Source organism: Microtus pennsylvanicus, chromosome 4 (genome assembly GCF_037038515.1).
Source record: "Microtus pennsylvanicus isolate mMicPen1 chromosome 4, mMicPen1.hap1, whole genome shotgun sequence".
Classification (NCBI taxonomy): domain Eukaryota; kingdom Metazoa; phylum Chordata; class Mammalia; order Rodentia; family Cricetidae; genus Microtus; species Microtus pennsylvanicus.
This window is the reverse complement of record NC_134582.1, coordinates 36347087-36361862: the sequence shown is the minus strand read 5'-3', so window position 1 is coordinate 36361862 and position 14776 is coordinate 36347087. Positions and strand designations below refer to the sequence as shown.

General features: G+C 44.7%; 1 protein-coding gene across 5 annotated transcripts in view; it reads right to left on the bottom strand.

Moving 5' to 3' along the window:
- The window catches only part of Sema6a (semaphorin 6A), a 124877-nt gene that overhangs the window by 41059 nt on the left and 69042 nt on the right, over positions 1 to 14776 (bottom strand). For all 5 annotated transcript variants that reach the window (XM_075968696.1, XM_075968691.1, XM_075968694.1 and 2 more), the window contains exons 4-9: positions 10846 to 10906; positions 9857 to 9919; positions 9030 to 9131; positions 3386 to 3476; positions 972 to 1091; positions 205 to 293 (exon numbers count right to left, since the gene is read on the bottom strand). In XM_075968696.1, the coding sequence (XP_075824811.1) occupies positions 205 to 293; positions 972 to 1091; positions 3386 to 3476; positions 9030 to 9131; positions 9857 to 9919; positions 10846 to 10906 (526 nt within the window). The remainder of the gene's footprint in view (positions 1 to 204; positions 294 to 971; positions 1092 to 3385; positions 3477 to 9029; positions 9132 to 9856; positions 9920 to 10845; positions 10907 to 14776) is intronic.

Genomic DNA, 14776 nt, shown 5'->3' with positions numbered 1-14776 from the left:
TCAAGAGGTTCCCTGTAATTTGTTACTGTTCTGAAAAAGTGGCTTGGGCTTCCAGACAGCTTAGTCTGTCGCTTCTGCCCATCCTTAGTTGTGTTGTTACTGGGTTCACAATTTGCATCTCAAGGTCATTTAAAACAACACTGGCTGCAAAGACAAGTCTCTGAAAATGTCACAAACAGAGCCAGGGATGCCCTCCCCTCTTACCTTCCCCATGGTGTTGTACTCTACCGCAATTTCTCTGAAGAAGAAGTAGATATAGTCTCCATAATCCAGTGCTTGGACAAAGTAGGGCTCTGCGGACAAACGGGCACATTAATTGGAGATATGTCACATAGTGTTAAGAGAATTTTAATCAAGTGTAGCCAAAGACGTGTTATTAATTGAAAGTGTAGGGCTATTAGACATGTGGTTAACACTACCCAACTCTAATGGCTTCACAAGTGCCGGCGCTAGTGATTTCAGAAAGCACTTGAGCCTACAAATTACATCTTTCCCAAGCTTTGCCACCGAGGGTGAAGAATAAGTACGCTTCGCAAATCTCTGGAGTTTTATTTTCCACGGTGGAACGTCCATATTGCCTAGAGTAGTTGGTGCACACTGCTCCGTCACCCTGACTCACACAGGCCTGGGAATGGCTGATTTCCTGTTCCCCACCACTTCATCCCCCGTTCCCTTTCATGAATGCTCTGTTCAGCTCTTTTCATGAGGGACTCTGGAATGAGAGTTTGGGGCAGGGAAAGATGAATGTTATGCATTCTATTGTCACAGTGCTGGTGGTTTTGCTAATACTCCAGAAGCTCACAGGAAGGGGAACAGGGAGGCAAATAAATGAGTGGAGGCAAAGGATGCAATTTACATGGTTTCGGCTGTCAGAAACCATTACCAAAATGAATCTACAGTCTGGTCCATCCAGACTCTAAATCTCTTACGAGGTCTGCGTCGCTCCTCCCTCTCTTCATTTAATTGCTCACCTTTCAACCACTTGGAATCATGTTTGACGGTCCTGAGGGTAGGGCTGTCTCCAAGGCTTCTGTAAATGACCGCATCAATGGCCAGGAAGTCAGTTACTGTGGCAGAGTAGAGTTTTCCCTCTGAGGAGAAAAGGGAAAGAGTCGAACAAGGTACCAAACAAGGCAGGGACGGATGACAGTGAAGATGTCCCCTAGACTGCTCTCCTACATCAGCCAAATGAGATAGGACAACTGGGAAAAATCCAAGAAAAATATGCTTGGCCCACGCTCACCATTTGAAATGGGGATCATGAGAAAGGAAACATTTTTCATTTTTAAAATTGCATGGCAATTTTTCCAAGCAACAGTGGCAGTGGCAGCCGCTCAGGGAACAGAGTAAATGAAATATGCTATTTGCTTCACTTGATTAGACGGACCTTGACTGAAATCTCAAGGCCAAGGACCCTTGGACGCTACTACTGCCGTCAAAGCCATGGCCAACTGGATTAGGAGGGAGCCGTGAGACATAATAAGAGAGCGATTTTATCAACAAAGGCTTTAAATCCATTCAGAAATATGGATGACCTGAGTCCGAGCTGAGTTTGACTGAGTAAGGGGAAGAGGGAGATTCATAGGCTCCGGTGGCTGACCAGATGCCTACTTCTGTCCTGAGAGTCACAGTCCCTCTTTTCCTTAGTCATAAAAGTACAGGCTCATACCGTTGGGCCCAGCTTTTATTTTGAGTTCTGGGGATTCAAACTCAGGTCTTCATGCTAGGATGGCAAGCACTTTACCCATAGAGCTACCTCCTTAAGTGTCTTCGATCCATTTTTAATGAATTTTATGGTTCCATTAATTATATTCAAAGAAACTTATGTATGACATAGTACACTTTAAGTTTTTCCATATGTAAAGTCTGTGGCTGATAGTTAAGTAAAAAACCTTGAATAAACATCTTTTTAGAAAAATTTTTTAGATGCATTTATTTTATGTGCATGAGTATTTTGTTAGCATGTAGGTATGTGCACCATGTGTGTGCCTGGTGACCAGGGATGTCAAAGGAAAGAATGCATAGGCTCTCAGGGAACTGGAGTTAAAGATGGTTGTAGACACCACAGGGGTGCTGGGAAGCAAACCCAGGTCCTCCAGAAAAACAGCGAGTGCTCTTAACCTCTGAGCCATTTCCTGCTTGCACCATATCCTGCCTCTGTTGGCAATAATGGCATTTACTTCTAACAAGGCTCATCCATTAGCAAATACTTAGTTTTTATAAGATGTCAAACGTTCCAGTGCAAAATGATCCAATATCCCTCCTGCTTGGATAAGGAAACATGTCTTTTTCCTTGTAGCTGTTGGAAGCGAGGCAGCCATCACAAACAGTCAGTCCCCTTTCTAGTTCAGAAGTCTTCTCTTTAGATTCCATTTAACACTGAGTCTTCCCCTGGCCTTGTTGCTGACAGTACAGGGATGCTTCTGCCTGTGCTGTGCTGGGGCCTTCCTGTTTCTGCACTCTGATCCCATGGACCAACCCCAAAAGGGAGACACTGAGAAGGAGCTGGGAATTAACTGCTTCATAACCAAAGCCCAAGAGTTCCCACAGCAGTTAGGCTCTGCCAGGTTTTTGCTGTCATGATGGTAAGGACAGCTGACGGTCTGACTACATGCTAGAACAACGAATCCCTTTTACACCCAACACGTCTCTCTGCACCCTCTTCCACATATACAGCTGACAATGAATTCCTAAACAAACTTCCCAACTAAAACATGCTCATATACAAAAATCCCACGAAACTGGAAAATGCTGGCCTACTAGCTACTTCTCTACAGCCTGTTCAACAGGAACAGGGGCTCCCATAGGCGATCAGTAACTCAGCACTATGGCCGTTTGGTCAGAGGTATGCACATAGTCGAATCAGATCGATGGCATTTGAGAAGGCTGCTGCTCTAGCGCTGTGAAGAAGCTTCCAGAAACGTCCTTTTACTTCTCCCTTTTTGTTCTATCTGTAAACAAGATCTGCAGCCTTTGAGACTGGGAGAACAGCCATCCCACGAAGAAGGAAATGAAGAGCAGGGAAATGGCCATGAGAGACATGCCATAAATACTGTCAACCTGACCTCCAGCATTAGATCCTCATTGGTGGTTCCACATAAGGTTTTCTAGTACCTAAGCCCAAACTTCCCATTCACCCATGCGGTATTTGTGCCATCATCCTTTCACGAAGGCACAAAAAGCCTGTGGGAGTGGGGCAGAGACCTCTTTTGAGAACCAAAACTACAGTTCCCAACCTAATTTCAAATGGAAGAGGCATTCTTAATTACAGTATTCACCAGAGAATCCGTACAACTGTGACTCCGCAGAGCCTTCCAAACAGATTCTCCGCCACAGGCTTAAGGATGCAAAGCCAAACCGAATGAGGAGAAATCAGGTCACCTACCTGCGAACAGGGCAATGTTGGCATGTTTGGCATCATAAGGGCATCTGGCCATTCCGCTAAATTCATCCCCGAAAGTTTCCAAAGTGTCGATCTAAATAAAATAACGAAATTACCACCAGTCACCGACAACAGTAACAGAAACCGATATTTAAAAGTAATTTATAGGCACCTTGCAAATGCATCCTTGTAAATACCCACTAAAGTAAATCTATTAGTTTCAGATAAGAAAAGGAGGCTTTGAGAGACGATTTACTTGATTAAGACTCTGTAATTAAGGTAGTGTGAAATTTGACTGTGTCTGATTGGCTCTTAACCCATTACAATAGACAGATTTCCATACCCTCATGGAATGGTCAATAAATAAGCATTTTAGACTAAGGCATTTCTAAGGTAATTGCCGGGAAAATCTACCTGCCCCAATTATCTCATGAGTCGTGAACTCTAGAGAGAATGAACTGCATTTCTGGATTTGTTTTGCCTGATGAGTCCTTCCTTTGTGGATTAAATCCCAGTAGGAGACACTGGAATTTTTTTCTCCAGTTGGTTAGCGGAACAGTGTGGCATCAGCCAAGATGAAAAACACGCTAGCTAGCAAAACTCAGATGGCCTCAGCAGCTACGTCAGTCCAGTTTCAGAATGAGCTGCAGAGAAGCAGAGGGCCCAAAGGTGAGGGGCCTTATGTAGGTCAAAGGCAGTGAGAGGAGGGGCTGCTACCTGCTGATGCCTGAGCCCAGCCTGGCTCTAGCTCCTTTACACTAAAGAATAGGATGTTAAAGCCGAGGTGCTTGTAAGTTACATTTGGCTCTATTAGTATGGAGAGATAAAGGCAGAGACAGAGGCAAAGGGAAAATGAGGAGAAAGAGAAGAAACTGAACACCGATTTTAAGTCTTATACAAAATCCTGGATTTCTTCTTTATCTTGAACAGTAGAAGTCAATGCATGTCTTTCTTACTCATGTGGCTATTACTCAAGTGTTACAGGTAACACACACACACCAGGCCCACAGGCATTTGTGGATTGGCAAAGGCTCCCCAGTTGTCCGCCAAATGCCATTGCTCTTTCCTCTAGAGCACACTACAGCACATTGCCCCACCTCCACGCACTCTGATGCAGCTGTGTGACCATGTTCTGGCCAAGGACATGTGAGGATCAGCCACCTTGGTCCTTTCTGCTTCCCCTTGGCATATTACGGAGGATGGCAGCAGGACCCTCAGAGATGGAAAAGGTAGCCTAGGGAAAGACTCAGATCTTCTCAACCCCTCCGTAGAATAGACACATCTCTCTGACCACACTTGGCTGTGAGGAAGGCACGGAGTACACATGTCACATGACTCAGAGGTGAGCGCCGATGTTAATCTGGCGCCTGCTGTCTGCTCCCTCATTTCTTAGTAGGTAAGAGCTCAACCCCAAGTTCAAAAAATTGATCTCATTAACATTGTTATTGTCACAGCCATTTCTAGCCTCCTCTTAGCTTAAACATAGTTTGACCGCCTATCTGAGGACGAAGAGAAGATAAACCTAGAACAGAAAAGGTCGCCTTTAGTGCACCAAGCTGCCCAAATCAAGGCACTTGAAGTCACTGGCCAAGAGTAGAAGCTGAGGATGTGGCAGGCATTGTGCTATCCTGTCATTTGTACCTTCTGCTCTCATGTCTCCACTGGACATGACAGAACTTTCTTCTTTGAGGTGGCCCCTGTGTTAAGTTATCCTGTATTTGTGCACTGCATTTGTAAATCCCACAAAACAGCAGTGTATAAAATGTAACCATTTGGTGTGTGTGTGTGTGTGTGTGTGTGTGTGTGTGTGTGTGTGTGTGTAAGAAAGTCAAGTCAGGGGCATCCTTTAAAGCTATGTATTCTCCCTTGCCAGAACATTCCTCACAAGGCTCTTTTTCAGATACTTTATCCCAACAAGAGCTTTCCGTTGAACTGCATAGACTGTGTGGTCTGTGGGTCTGGCAGGTACTCAGCAATGAACACATCACACAACGGAAATGACTTATTTAAGCAGGGCCCGCTCTAACCCTAACATCAAGAGGGATGCGGGACCTTCTCCTAAATGAGTGGCTGTAGCTACAATGGAGTCAAAGCGGGAAGCTTATGAGTACCGTGCCGATTTGTGTCTTTGGGAAGGCCTAGAGGCTAAACAAATAAATAAATACCATAGTGAAATACCTCTGTCCATGACGTAAGAACTAATCCTTGCAGTCACAGAAATCTCCAAATGAAACTATAGCTCCTGGGAAATCAAATCCCCATAGAAGACAAGTAGTGATATAAAGACCCCGCTTAACTTTTATGGACAGTTCAGGTGGTTTACGGCAACAGAGGAGGAAGGAGTAGAGCTTTGGAAAAAGTGCAAAGCCCCCAAGTTCTTCCCCACCTAATTTTGTTGGGGTCTAAAATCTTTCTAACACATTCAACTTTATTTTAAAACAACAGCAGAAAATTTATAACTTAAGATGTGGTGAGGAGGTAAAAACCAAGTGGCTGCCGAGTTACTCTATTAACATCGCCACTTGCTTCTCTGCTAGGAAGAAACCAGAGCCTCATGGTGGAAAGGCAGTCAGTCAATGGTTTGCTTTGAGTCTTTGGTCTTGATCTGTTCATAAAAGGCATGGAAGAGAGCGGCTGTTGCCTCCCTCTAACACAGGGGTTCTCAACCTTCCTAATGCTATGAGTCTTGAATACAGTTTCTCATGTTGTGGTGACTCCCCCTCAACTATAAAATTATTTTCATTGCTACCTCATAACTGTAATCTTACTACTGTTATGAACTACAATATAAATATTTGTATTTTCTGAGGGTCTCAGGTCACCTCCATGAAAGGGTTATTTGACCCCAAAGGGGTCGCAACCCACAGATTGAGAACCACTGTTGTAGCACAACACGTCACACTGTGCCCCAAGTCTAACAGAACAATGCAGTGCTGGGCACTGAGGCAGGATGAGAGTGAACACCATCCTGTGTGTAGCTTCAGAGAGCATCAGACTTCTGGTCATGTCACCACGGGTGTGGCTGCAAGTGAGAGGCGGACAGCATTGCTACAGGTGAGGGACGGTGGGAAAAAAAATACACACGTGTGGAATGAGCTAGAACACTCTTAGCCTGTGTGTCACAGTGCCAGGAAAACCTGTAACTTCTCACCAAAGGCAGCTTTCAATTCCTTTGAATGTGTTAGAAGCCTTAGTCTTAATGAGTCCTAAACAATGACAAATGGGGATGGAATGCCAAGTAGTAAAATTAAAGCTGAAATAGCAGCTGGAAGCTCTTACTAGTGTAAATACGGGCTAGATGGGCTATAGTCATTAAAAACAGATAGGTCCTATCTACTTTAATCCCGGCTCTTTCCTTTCAAAATAGACTTTCTGTACGACTCTTCCTTTTATCTTAGTGGTTGTATCTTGGGCAGTACCTCTTCTTGTTTCACCCTAATCTTGTTCACCCTGCTGAAACCAGTTTCCAAGCACAAGGTGGAAGATGAAACAAAGACCTTCTTTTCAACCTTTCTTGCCAAGAAGAGGCCTGAGTTGGGAGGTCTTTTCCGGGTAAGCCTGAGGGTTGACGCCAGCCCGCCAGCCCACCATGGCTTCTCACATCCTCCGTTCCATTGAGGTATCACTTTGTGAGGACAAAACCCAATCTATTTCTCTCCACACAGCTCCTGAAAGAAATCTTCCATCCGTCGTCTTGCTAGATATACTCGTGCTATATGGGTATTTCCTGCTGTCCTGGTTGGGTTTTCTGTCAACTTGACAGAAACTAGAGCCATCTGAGGAGAGGGAACCGCCACTGAGAAAATGCCTCTGTAAGATTAAAGACTATGGAGGCATTTTCTTGATTAATAATTAATATGGGACGGGAGGGAGCTCATTGTGGGTGGTGCTACCCCTGGGCAGGGGATGCTGGATTGAAAATGAAATCAGGCTGAGCAAGCCATGGGGAGCAAGTCAATAAGCAGCTTTCCTCCATGGCCTCTGCTTCAGGTCCCACCACGAGGTTCCTGCCTTAAGTTTCTGCCCCCCCCCCTTGATGGACTATTACCTGGAATTGTAAGCCTAAATAAAACCTTTCCTCCCCAAGTTGCTTTTGGTCATGGTGTTCTATCACTTAATAGAAGCACTAAATCACCTGCATGGTACCACCCAGACACCGTATTGTAGAACTCCCACCTCCCAGTGCCCTGTGAATTCTCTATTCCGTCCAGCAGACTGGAGGCAGCCCCATCACCCGCTCTTCAAGAGACAGTCCAGGAGGCCTTATTGATACCTAACTCTCTTTCCCTCCTTGTTGTGCGCCTCACCAATTACTAAGCCTCCCAGGGTTATTGTTTTTCTTGAATCTATTCTCTTTCCTTCTTTCCTGGGACAACCTGCCTTTTCAGTTTCTTGTCATTGTCCCTTGTCACTTCAGGGTTCCAACACTTCCTAGCTAGATGAAGCTGCCCAAGCTCCATAGGCTGTTTCTCATGCTGAGTCTCTGCTTGCACTGTTCTCAGTACCCAGAATGCCCTCAGCATTCAATTGGCTGACTTCCTACCACCCTTAAGACAAAGGGTAGAGACTACGTCCTTCGTGATTTATCCCACCAGGTGCGGGCTTGGGAGGCACTATTCAGATTCTGAGTCATCATAAATGTGTTTCATGCCCTTGGCAGAGTCTCCATGTGGTATTAACGCTCCAGCTAGGAGCCCAGAAGGTGGGGACTTTTTAGAAGAGTCTCACCTGCCTGCTTCTTACACTTCTACCCCCTTTATCTCAGGTGACGGTAAAGACGACTGTGCTGTGCTTCCTCAACTAATCACGCCATTTGACCGAAGCGCCAACTCCGTGGACACACAGCATTTCTCCTGGGGCTTGGCCTTCCTAGCGGCCAACACTTCTCTGCCTTTACAGTCTCAGTGCTTGGCTACTATAGAAGACATCAACATGTATTTCCTGAGGAAAAACTGTGGCACAAAGAAAAGCTAACAGCGGCAGAGCCAAAGATGCGAGAGCTCTGGCTCTTCTGCTCCAGCAACTCAGGGGCTCCCAGTTTCCTCAACTGTAAACTACCCCCCGCCCAACTTGATTTCCTGAGTCTTTGAGGCCAATCCTTTCTTTCTTTTTTTTCTTTCCTTTTCCTCTTGTATACAGGCCAAAGCAAGTAAGGCCATGGCCAAGTGAGCTGGTACAAATTGGAATTACATTCCTCTCTTGAAAAATCTTACAATGCAGGAGTCTATGGTTTCAAGCAGCATGCTTTGGCAATATCTTTTACAATAGGAATTCCTTACCAATTAAGTGAGCTTTGGTCCTTACAGAGGTAATACAGGAGTGGGAGGGACAAAGAGCAGAAGAAAGGAAATGCACATGCCACTATATGTGGTAAGCAGGCAGTCTCCCGAACAATAAAGAATAGAGACTTCTAGAAATCATCTTCACCTGAGAGCTCTTTAAAGGTGTGTCAGTCAATGCTGAACAAACAGGAAGCTTCGGAGCCTGCTCAAGAACACCCTCTTGTAGCGATACACCACGCTGGGTAAGCGAAGCGAACCCGTAAGGTGTTGAGTTACCTCTGCGGTGGCTGCAGGTATGGTGACAGTACATTACGAAATCACCTCCTGGCAGTGTGCTTACCGTCAGACAGACAGATGACATTTACCTTGTAGTTTCTGCAGGAAGGGTTGAAGGCATTGGTTCCACAGACGAACAGGGTATCGTCATTCTTCTTGAGGAGAACTTTAATGAAATTGTGACATTCATCCTGAAACAAGAATCGAACCGGTCTGAACAGAATCCATGCATCACAAAAGCCCATTCATCCCCACGGACCGTGATCCAACAACAGAAAAATCGCTCACGCATGGAGAGGAGCGTGTGTAAGGATACAGAGCCAGACCGCCCCCCAGTCACATGGTCAAGTTGTTGCTGATGTCAACCAAGAGAGGACGTCCATGAGTGTTTCAACAGTAAATACAAACGTGGCAGAGAATGGTAACGTATGCTTCTTTCATTTCACAGAAGAAAGGGGGATTAAATGCAGCGACCCCTTATCGTAGTAATTTCAATGCCAGATGTTTTAGGGTTTCTTAAAGACACCTCTATGTTATCCTTTGACCAAAGGCCCAGAAGCCTGTGAGTCCGTTGTGTTTCACAGGAGTGCTTCCACAGGCCGGAGGTGTGCCCTGGCCTGCAAGGTGGGTTCCTGGGACAGATCACTCAGGAGGCTCAGGAGACCAGCTCTGAGTCAGTAATCCCTACCGGGCCCGAGGAGGAGCCCTCGCTGCAGCCCCGGCAGCTGTTGTAATATTTCATCACATTAAGAGCAAACTATTTTTGCAAATTAAAGCTTTCAATAAGTTGATGGAAAAAGCAATTACGGGGGAAAAGGGAATACCAAGATGCATTCAAATCATAGTCTACGGCTGGAGATAACCGTCAAACATGTAACCCGAAGTGGCAGCCGCAGGAGAAATGGAAATTGCCTACCTTATGTTTCCCCTTCATCCTGCACGTGTCTACATCAGCCTGTCTAGATTTCCATGTCAGTTTCTGCAGGGATCAAGAAAGAAATCAATTAGAGCCCAGAGGTTGTTGCATTTGATTTTAGAAGTAAAAGTTCCCTCGGGGCGACTAGAGACTAAACATATATTTATGGAAAGCTTTCTGCACCCTTTCCACACATGATTCATTCACCAGACAACAAATATTAGAGACGAAAACTTTTTTTTGCTTGATTTTGACTTCTTATCTGTTCATTAAATGACAGGAGGGACCGCTTTGGGAGATGTGGAGACAGGAGAAGAGCGGGGATTTCATAGAAAATATCCAAAGGAAACGTGCAAAGTTGTGCTCATTTGGGTGAAATATGTGTCACTGACATTTTTGTTCAGTTCATCAATCAGTGTTTGCAAAAAAAATGACCTTTCCCTGAAAATATGGAAATCATTTTCTCAAACATAAAGTGGACATTCACTGCGGGCAGACAGCAATTTAATTCAGGTTGTGCTCCTTCGTATAAATTCATGGGCTGAGTCTCCAACTTGTACTGCAGAGTTTTATTAACTAGAATATCCCCATGCGGAGACATGAGAAAAGCTTGCGTTCGGCTTTCAGTACGTCTAGATGATGATTCAAGTCCAGAACCAGCCAAGTAACATCCAAGCTGCATGGCGTAGATGCACTAACATTGGGACAGTTTTTTAATATGCTTGGGGGACAGAGTTTTACTTATGAAAATTGATATTTTCTAGGATAGACGTGGCAATATTTTATTAAAGGATTTTACAAATTACACAAAATCCCCAAATGTCTACCCACACACTGATGAACTACTTGTTATGAAATGTGGAATAAACTCTAAATCTGGCTTTACGAAAGGTGTGCTGACATCGGCCCTACCAACCCAACCACTGCATTTAAGGTACGTATTCCCTAAGGACTCCCGTTTTAGAAAGATGGGTTTAAAAACAACTTACTTTGCTACAATAAATTTCTTCTGTGTGGGATGTGTCTATATCAACAGTATAAATATGGTCCCTGTAAAAGAGAAGTTAATACAAAGTCAAACACAAGAGTTAAACCAACACATTTTCTACGGAATAAATTTATTATGTTTGGAGCAGTAAGCCCATGTCTATATTAGTTAAAACAAAACCAAATAACAACAACAAAAAAGCTATCAACCAGGTTGTGGTGGTGTATGCCTTTAATCCTAGCACTCAGGAGGCAGAGGCAGGCAGATCTCTGCGTTCAGGGTCAGCCTGGTCTACAGAGTGAGCTCCAAGACAGCCAGAGCTACACAGAGAAAGCCTGTCACAAAAGCAAGATATCCACATGCTAGAAAAAAAGAAAGAATTTAGCGTAAGAGATTATCTTGAACCACATTTGGTCCTTAAGATTTTATCATATCGAGTTGATACACAAAAGCTTTCGGCAGCTATTCTCCTAATCTCAGAACTATAGAACTATATACACACAGAGCTCTGCCGGGAGGGCCTGGAGATTAACCTGGTCCAGAGGCTGGAGCGTAGCTGGGTTCATGTTGGCTCTCAGTATCTTCAAACCCATGCACAAGTTGCTTGGTATTCAATGTGCTACATTTGATAATTTGAAAGACAAGATGGAAGGAAGGTAAAATTATTTCCAGAACTGTCCTTCCTTTCACAAGACCAAATGTACTCAAACTGAGTTTGACACTTCATGCTTCTGCTCAGTTGTTTTTGTTCGGGGTTTGGTTGTCTTTACAGTTTTTTGCTGCCAATCTCCCCTTGGAAGGGGAGCCACAGAATCGGCAGCTCAGGTGTGGGGCTATATTTAAACCTCCCTCTGTGTGAGCAGGGTACAAGGGTCTTTTTGTCTGGAATTCCGAAGAAAGAGAAGAAAAGAACCACACTCAATGGAGGAGGTGGGGGGCTGGTGGGGGTAAATCCAAACAGCTCATTTTCCCTTGAAATAACATTGACTTTTTCTAAAACGCAGGAAGTCCTGGGGCTGGAAAATTATCCACAGCTTTAAGCCAGGACCTCAGGGCTCCTGTGCAGACTTTTAAACCTCCTCATTAGTTAGAAAGAAACAGGCTGGCTGGGGGAGAGGAAAAGAAAGCAATTATTTGTAAGACTCATATATGATACGTGTGTATATGTATACATTCAAATATGCACCTATACATATAGACTCCATTTCTGACGAGTCTATTTACTTTGCTTTCGGAGAAAACACAACAGAGAAAAATCAAAACAGTTCCTCACATGGAAATCAATGGCGAAAGCAGGGGTGTTGGCTTACAGATTCCCTTGCCTGCTTCTGAGCCAGGCATGAGCTTGTGTGTGAGAAAAGGCGTGTGTTTGTGTCGGGGTAGTGAAGGGGGGAGTGAGGAGCCCGCTTTACCAACAGCTGGCCTGGGCAGCTTCTCCAGCTTTAGTAGGGTGCCAGCATCACTCTGCCCTTTAATTTCGAGGCCGTTTATTGCACTCGTTTATTACTTGCTTGACTTTATGAAGGCGCTGCGGCCTGGCCACATTATGAGTCTGGAATTGCCTGTGACATTGGTATTGGGCTTGAGATGACTGGGAGAAGCCTTTCCTTATCCCCTTTCCCTTCAAAACTTAAGCAGAAGCTGAATATATGAATTGTAAATTAACCACTGATTAATATGCACTGGCAGCTCCTCAGAAAGCTCTCAGATTGCCCCCTTTTGGCATGGCCTGTTTATGTTAATTAGCAGTTTAGAGATTAAAAAGAAAGAAGAATTTACAAAGTGGATAATAATAAGAAAGAATTGGAAGGCGTTCTCGCCACCAAACCCCATCAGTCCCCAGGGTTCTGGATGGGACTTGGCTTTCGATCGCTGACACCAATTATCTGGGAGAACTGGGAAGCCTTTTAAAAACAATTCCATGAGTGAAATCTCCTTCTGGACAGAGGCAATCTTTTTCAATATCCCAAAGACCACATGGCCCCAGCGGATAGAAATGGTGCTTTATGGTCTACTATAATCCAGGGCAAAGGAGCATTTCCAGATGCCCGTGCGCATCCCAGTACTCCTAAAGACATTCTTGCACCTGAATGTAGTGATTTGAACGCAAACTCACTTAATCCTAGGACTTCCTCTTTCCCAGCCCATTGAACACCACTGAGTTGTATGGCCACGGCTTGAGCCTCAGGGAAGGACTCAACTTTAAATCCTGCTAATGTGCTACCCAGGAACCTGGATGTCTCAGGGTAGTGTTGGGGAATGTGATGTTAAAAGGAGAGGCCCTAAAGGCAGCGACAACAATCCTTTTGGAATTTTTCAGAGCGCGAACAGAAGGGAAGTGGCTGGGTGTGGAGTTATGCAAGACGCCAATGTAAGGGTGCTGTACACTTGAACCTGTACACTTGCCAAAGAATGGCAAGTCCATTCCGTGGTTTTGGGAAGGGGCACACTCTTTTCTCCTTTCTGTTTCCTCTTTTTCCCTTTCCTTGAGACGGAGAGTTAAGATGAAACTGCCTTGGTTTTAATGTTCTGGAATAATAAATGCTTCTTCTGCGATGCAACACCTGGCTTGTAACGCAACAGCTGCCCCAGGCCCGCAGCCCACACCTAGGCTAAATCACTGGCTACAAGGGCTGCCTGCTACAATCATTTCTGTTCCCAGTGACTCCATTGTGAAGAAAACATGACAGAGGCTACCCAAGCCGACCTAGTCCTCACAGGTTCGATGTTTGACTGTCTGGGTCAGCATTTGATACATTGTCATATAAACCTAACTTTGCTTTACAATATGGAGGAAATTAATAAGGATACCAAAGTAGGAGCTGCCATGCTTCCAAAGAGGAGGGGGCTGAGCCCTCACTGGAATGTTCTGAAATGAATACCCACAAAGGCCGCTCTCGGGCAACAGTTATAAGTTATTAATTCATGACAAAGACTTTCATTTCCCAGTGGGCAGCATAGGGCAGGGAGAGAGTGGCTATGTGGCCATTCAAACACTGTAGCCTTCACTGGGGCCACTTAATCCCCATCTTGGTCTCCTTCTACAGGAAGTGGGGAAGGCAGTTACTCTCTCTTAAACCTGTTTCTGGGATCCAGCAAATTAACATTAATGAAGTTACGACGATGCCTTTTACTTATACAGACATACCAGCATGAATAGCATCTGTGAAGGCTTCTCTTGGTTGTTGTTGCTGTTTAAGTGTTCAGTGTTGCTTCCTGTGGCCAAGTGTGTGCTGGGCTTGGGACATTTCCATCACACTCAAGGCTTTTCACTTTACATTACGGAGATTGCCACCCATATCTAAACTTCCAAGGAATCTGATACTGTTGTTATTTTAGCCACTCTGGTCCTGGGTTCACAGCCATATACAAACATCATCTGTCTTCTTCCCATCGTGAAATAATTCACCTATTTAGAGTCAGGTAAGTGCCCAGAGGAACATTTGGGGTGGTCCTCCTTGAATGAGTTCCATACCCCAAACCTGGTTGGAATGGTGAGAATTGGTGGCCTTGGGCATCTCTTATGAATTGTTTCGTCTCATAGTTCCACGCCTTGTTGGAATCACTATGTGCTTCCTAAAGACACATCTCATCTGGCAGAGGGCACATAAAACCAGAGAAGCTGTGGAGCAGCTGAACCATGGGCAGGATTCGAACAAAAGCCCAAATCCATGAGGCCCTCGTCCGAGGGGCATTCTTATGCCTTAGGATATCAGCATGTCCAGATATTATTTTCCAAAGGACAAGTAATGCTTATTATTTTTATTCTTACTGTTAAATACAAACCACTTATGAATCATACACAGTATTGCATTTTCTCTGGTCACCACTACCAGTCTGTCAAAATAATGGCAAATATTCAGTGCAAATATACAAATAGGCATAATATAGACACACACCTCTGTACACTGCTTAATACATGTTGCTACATC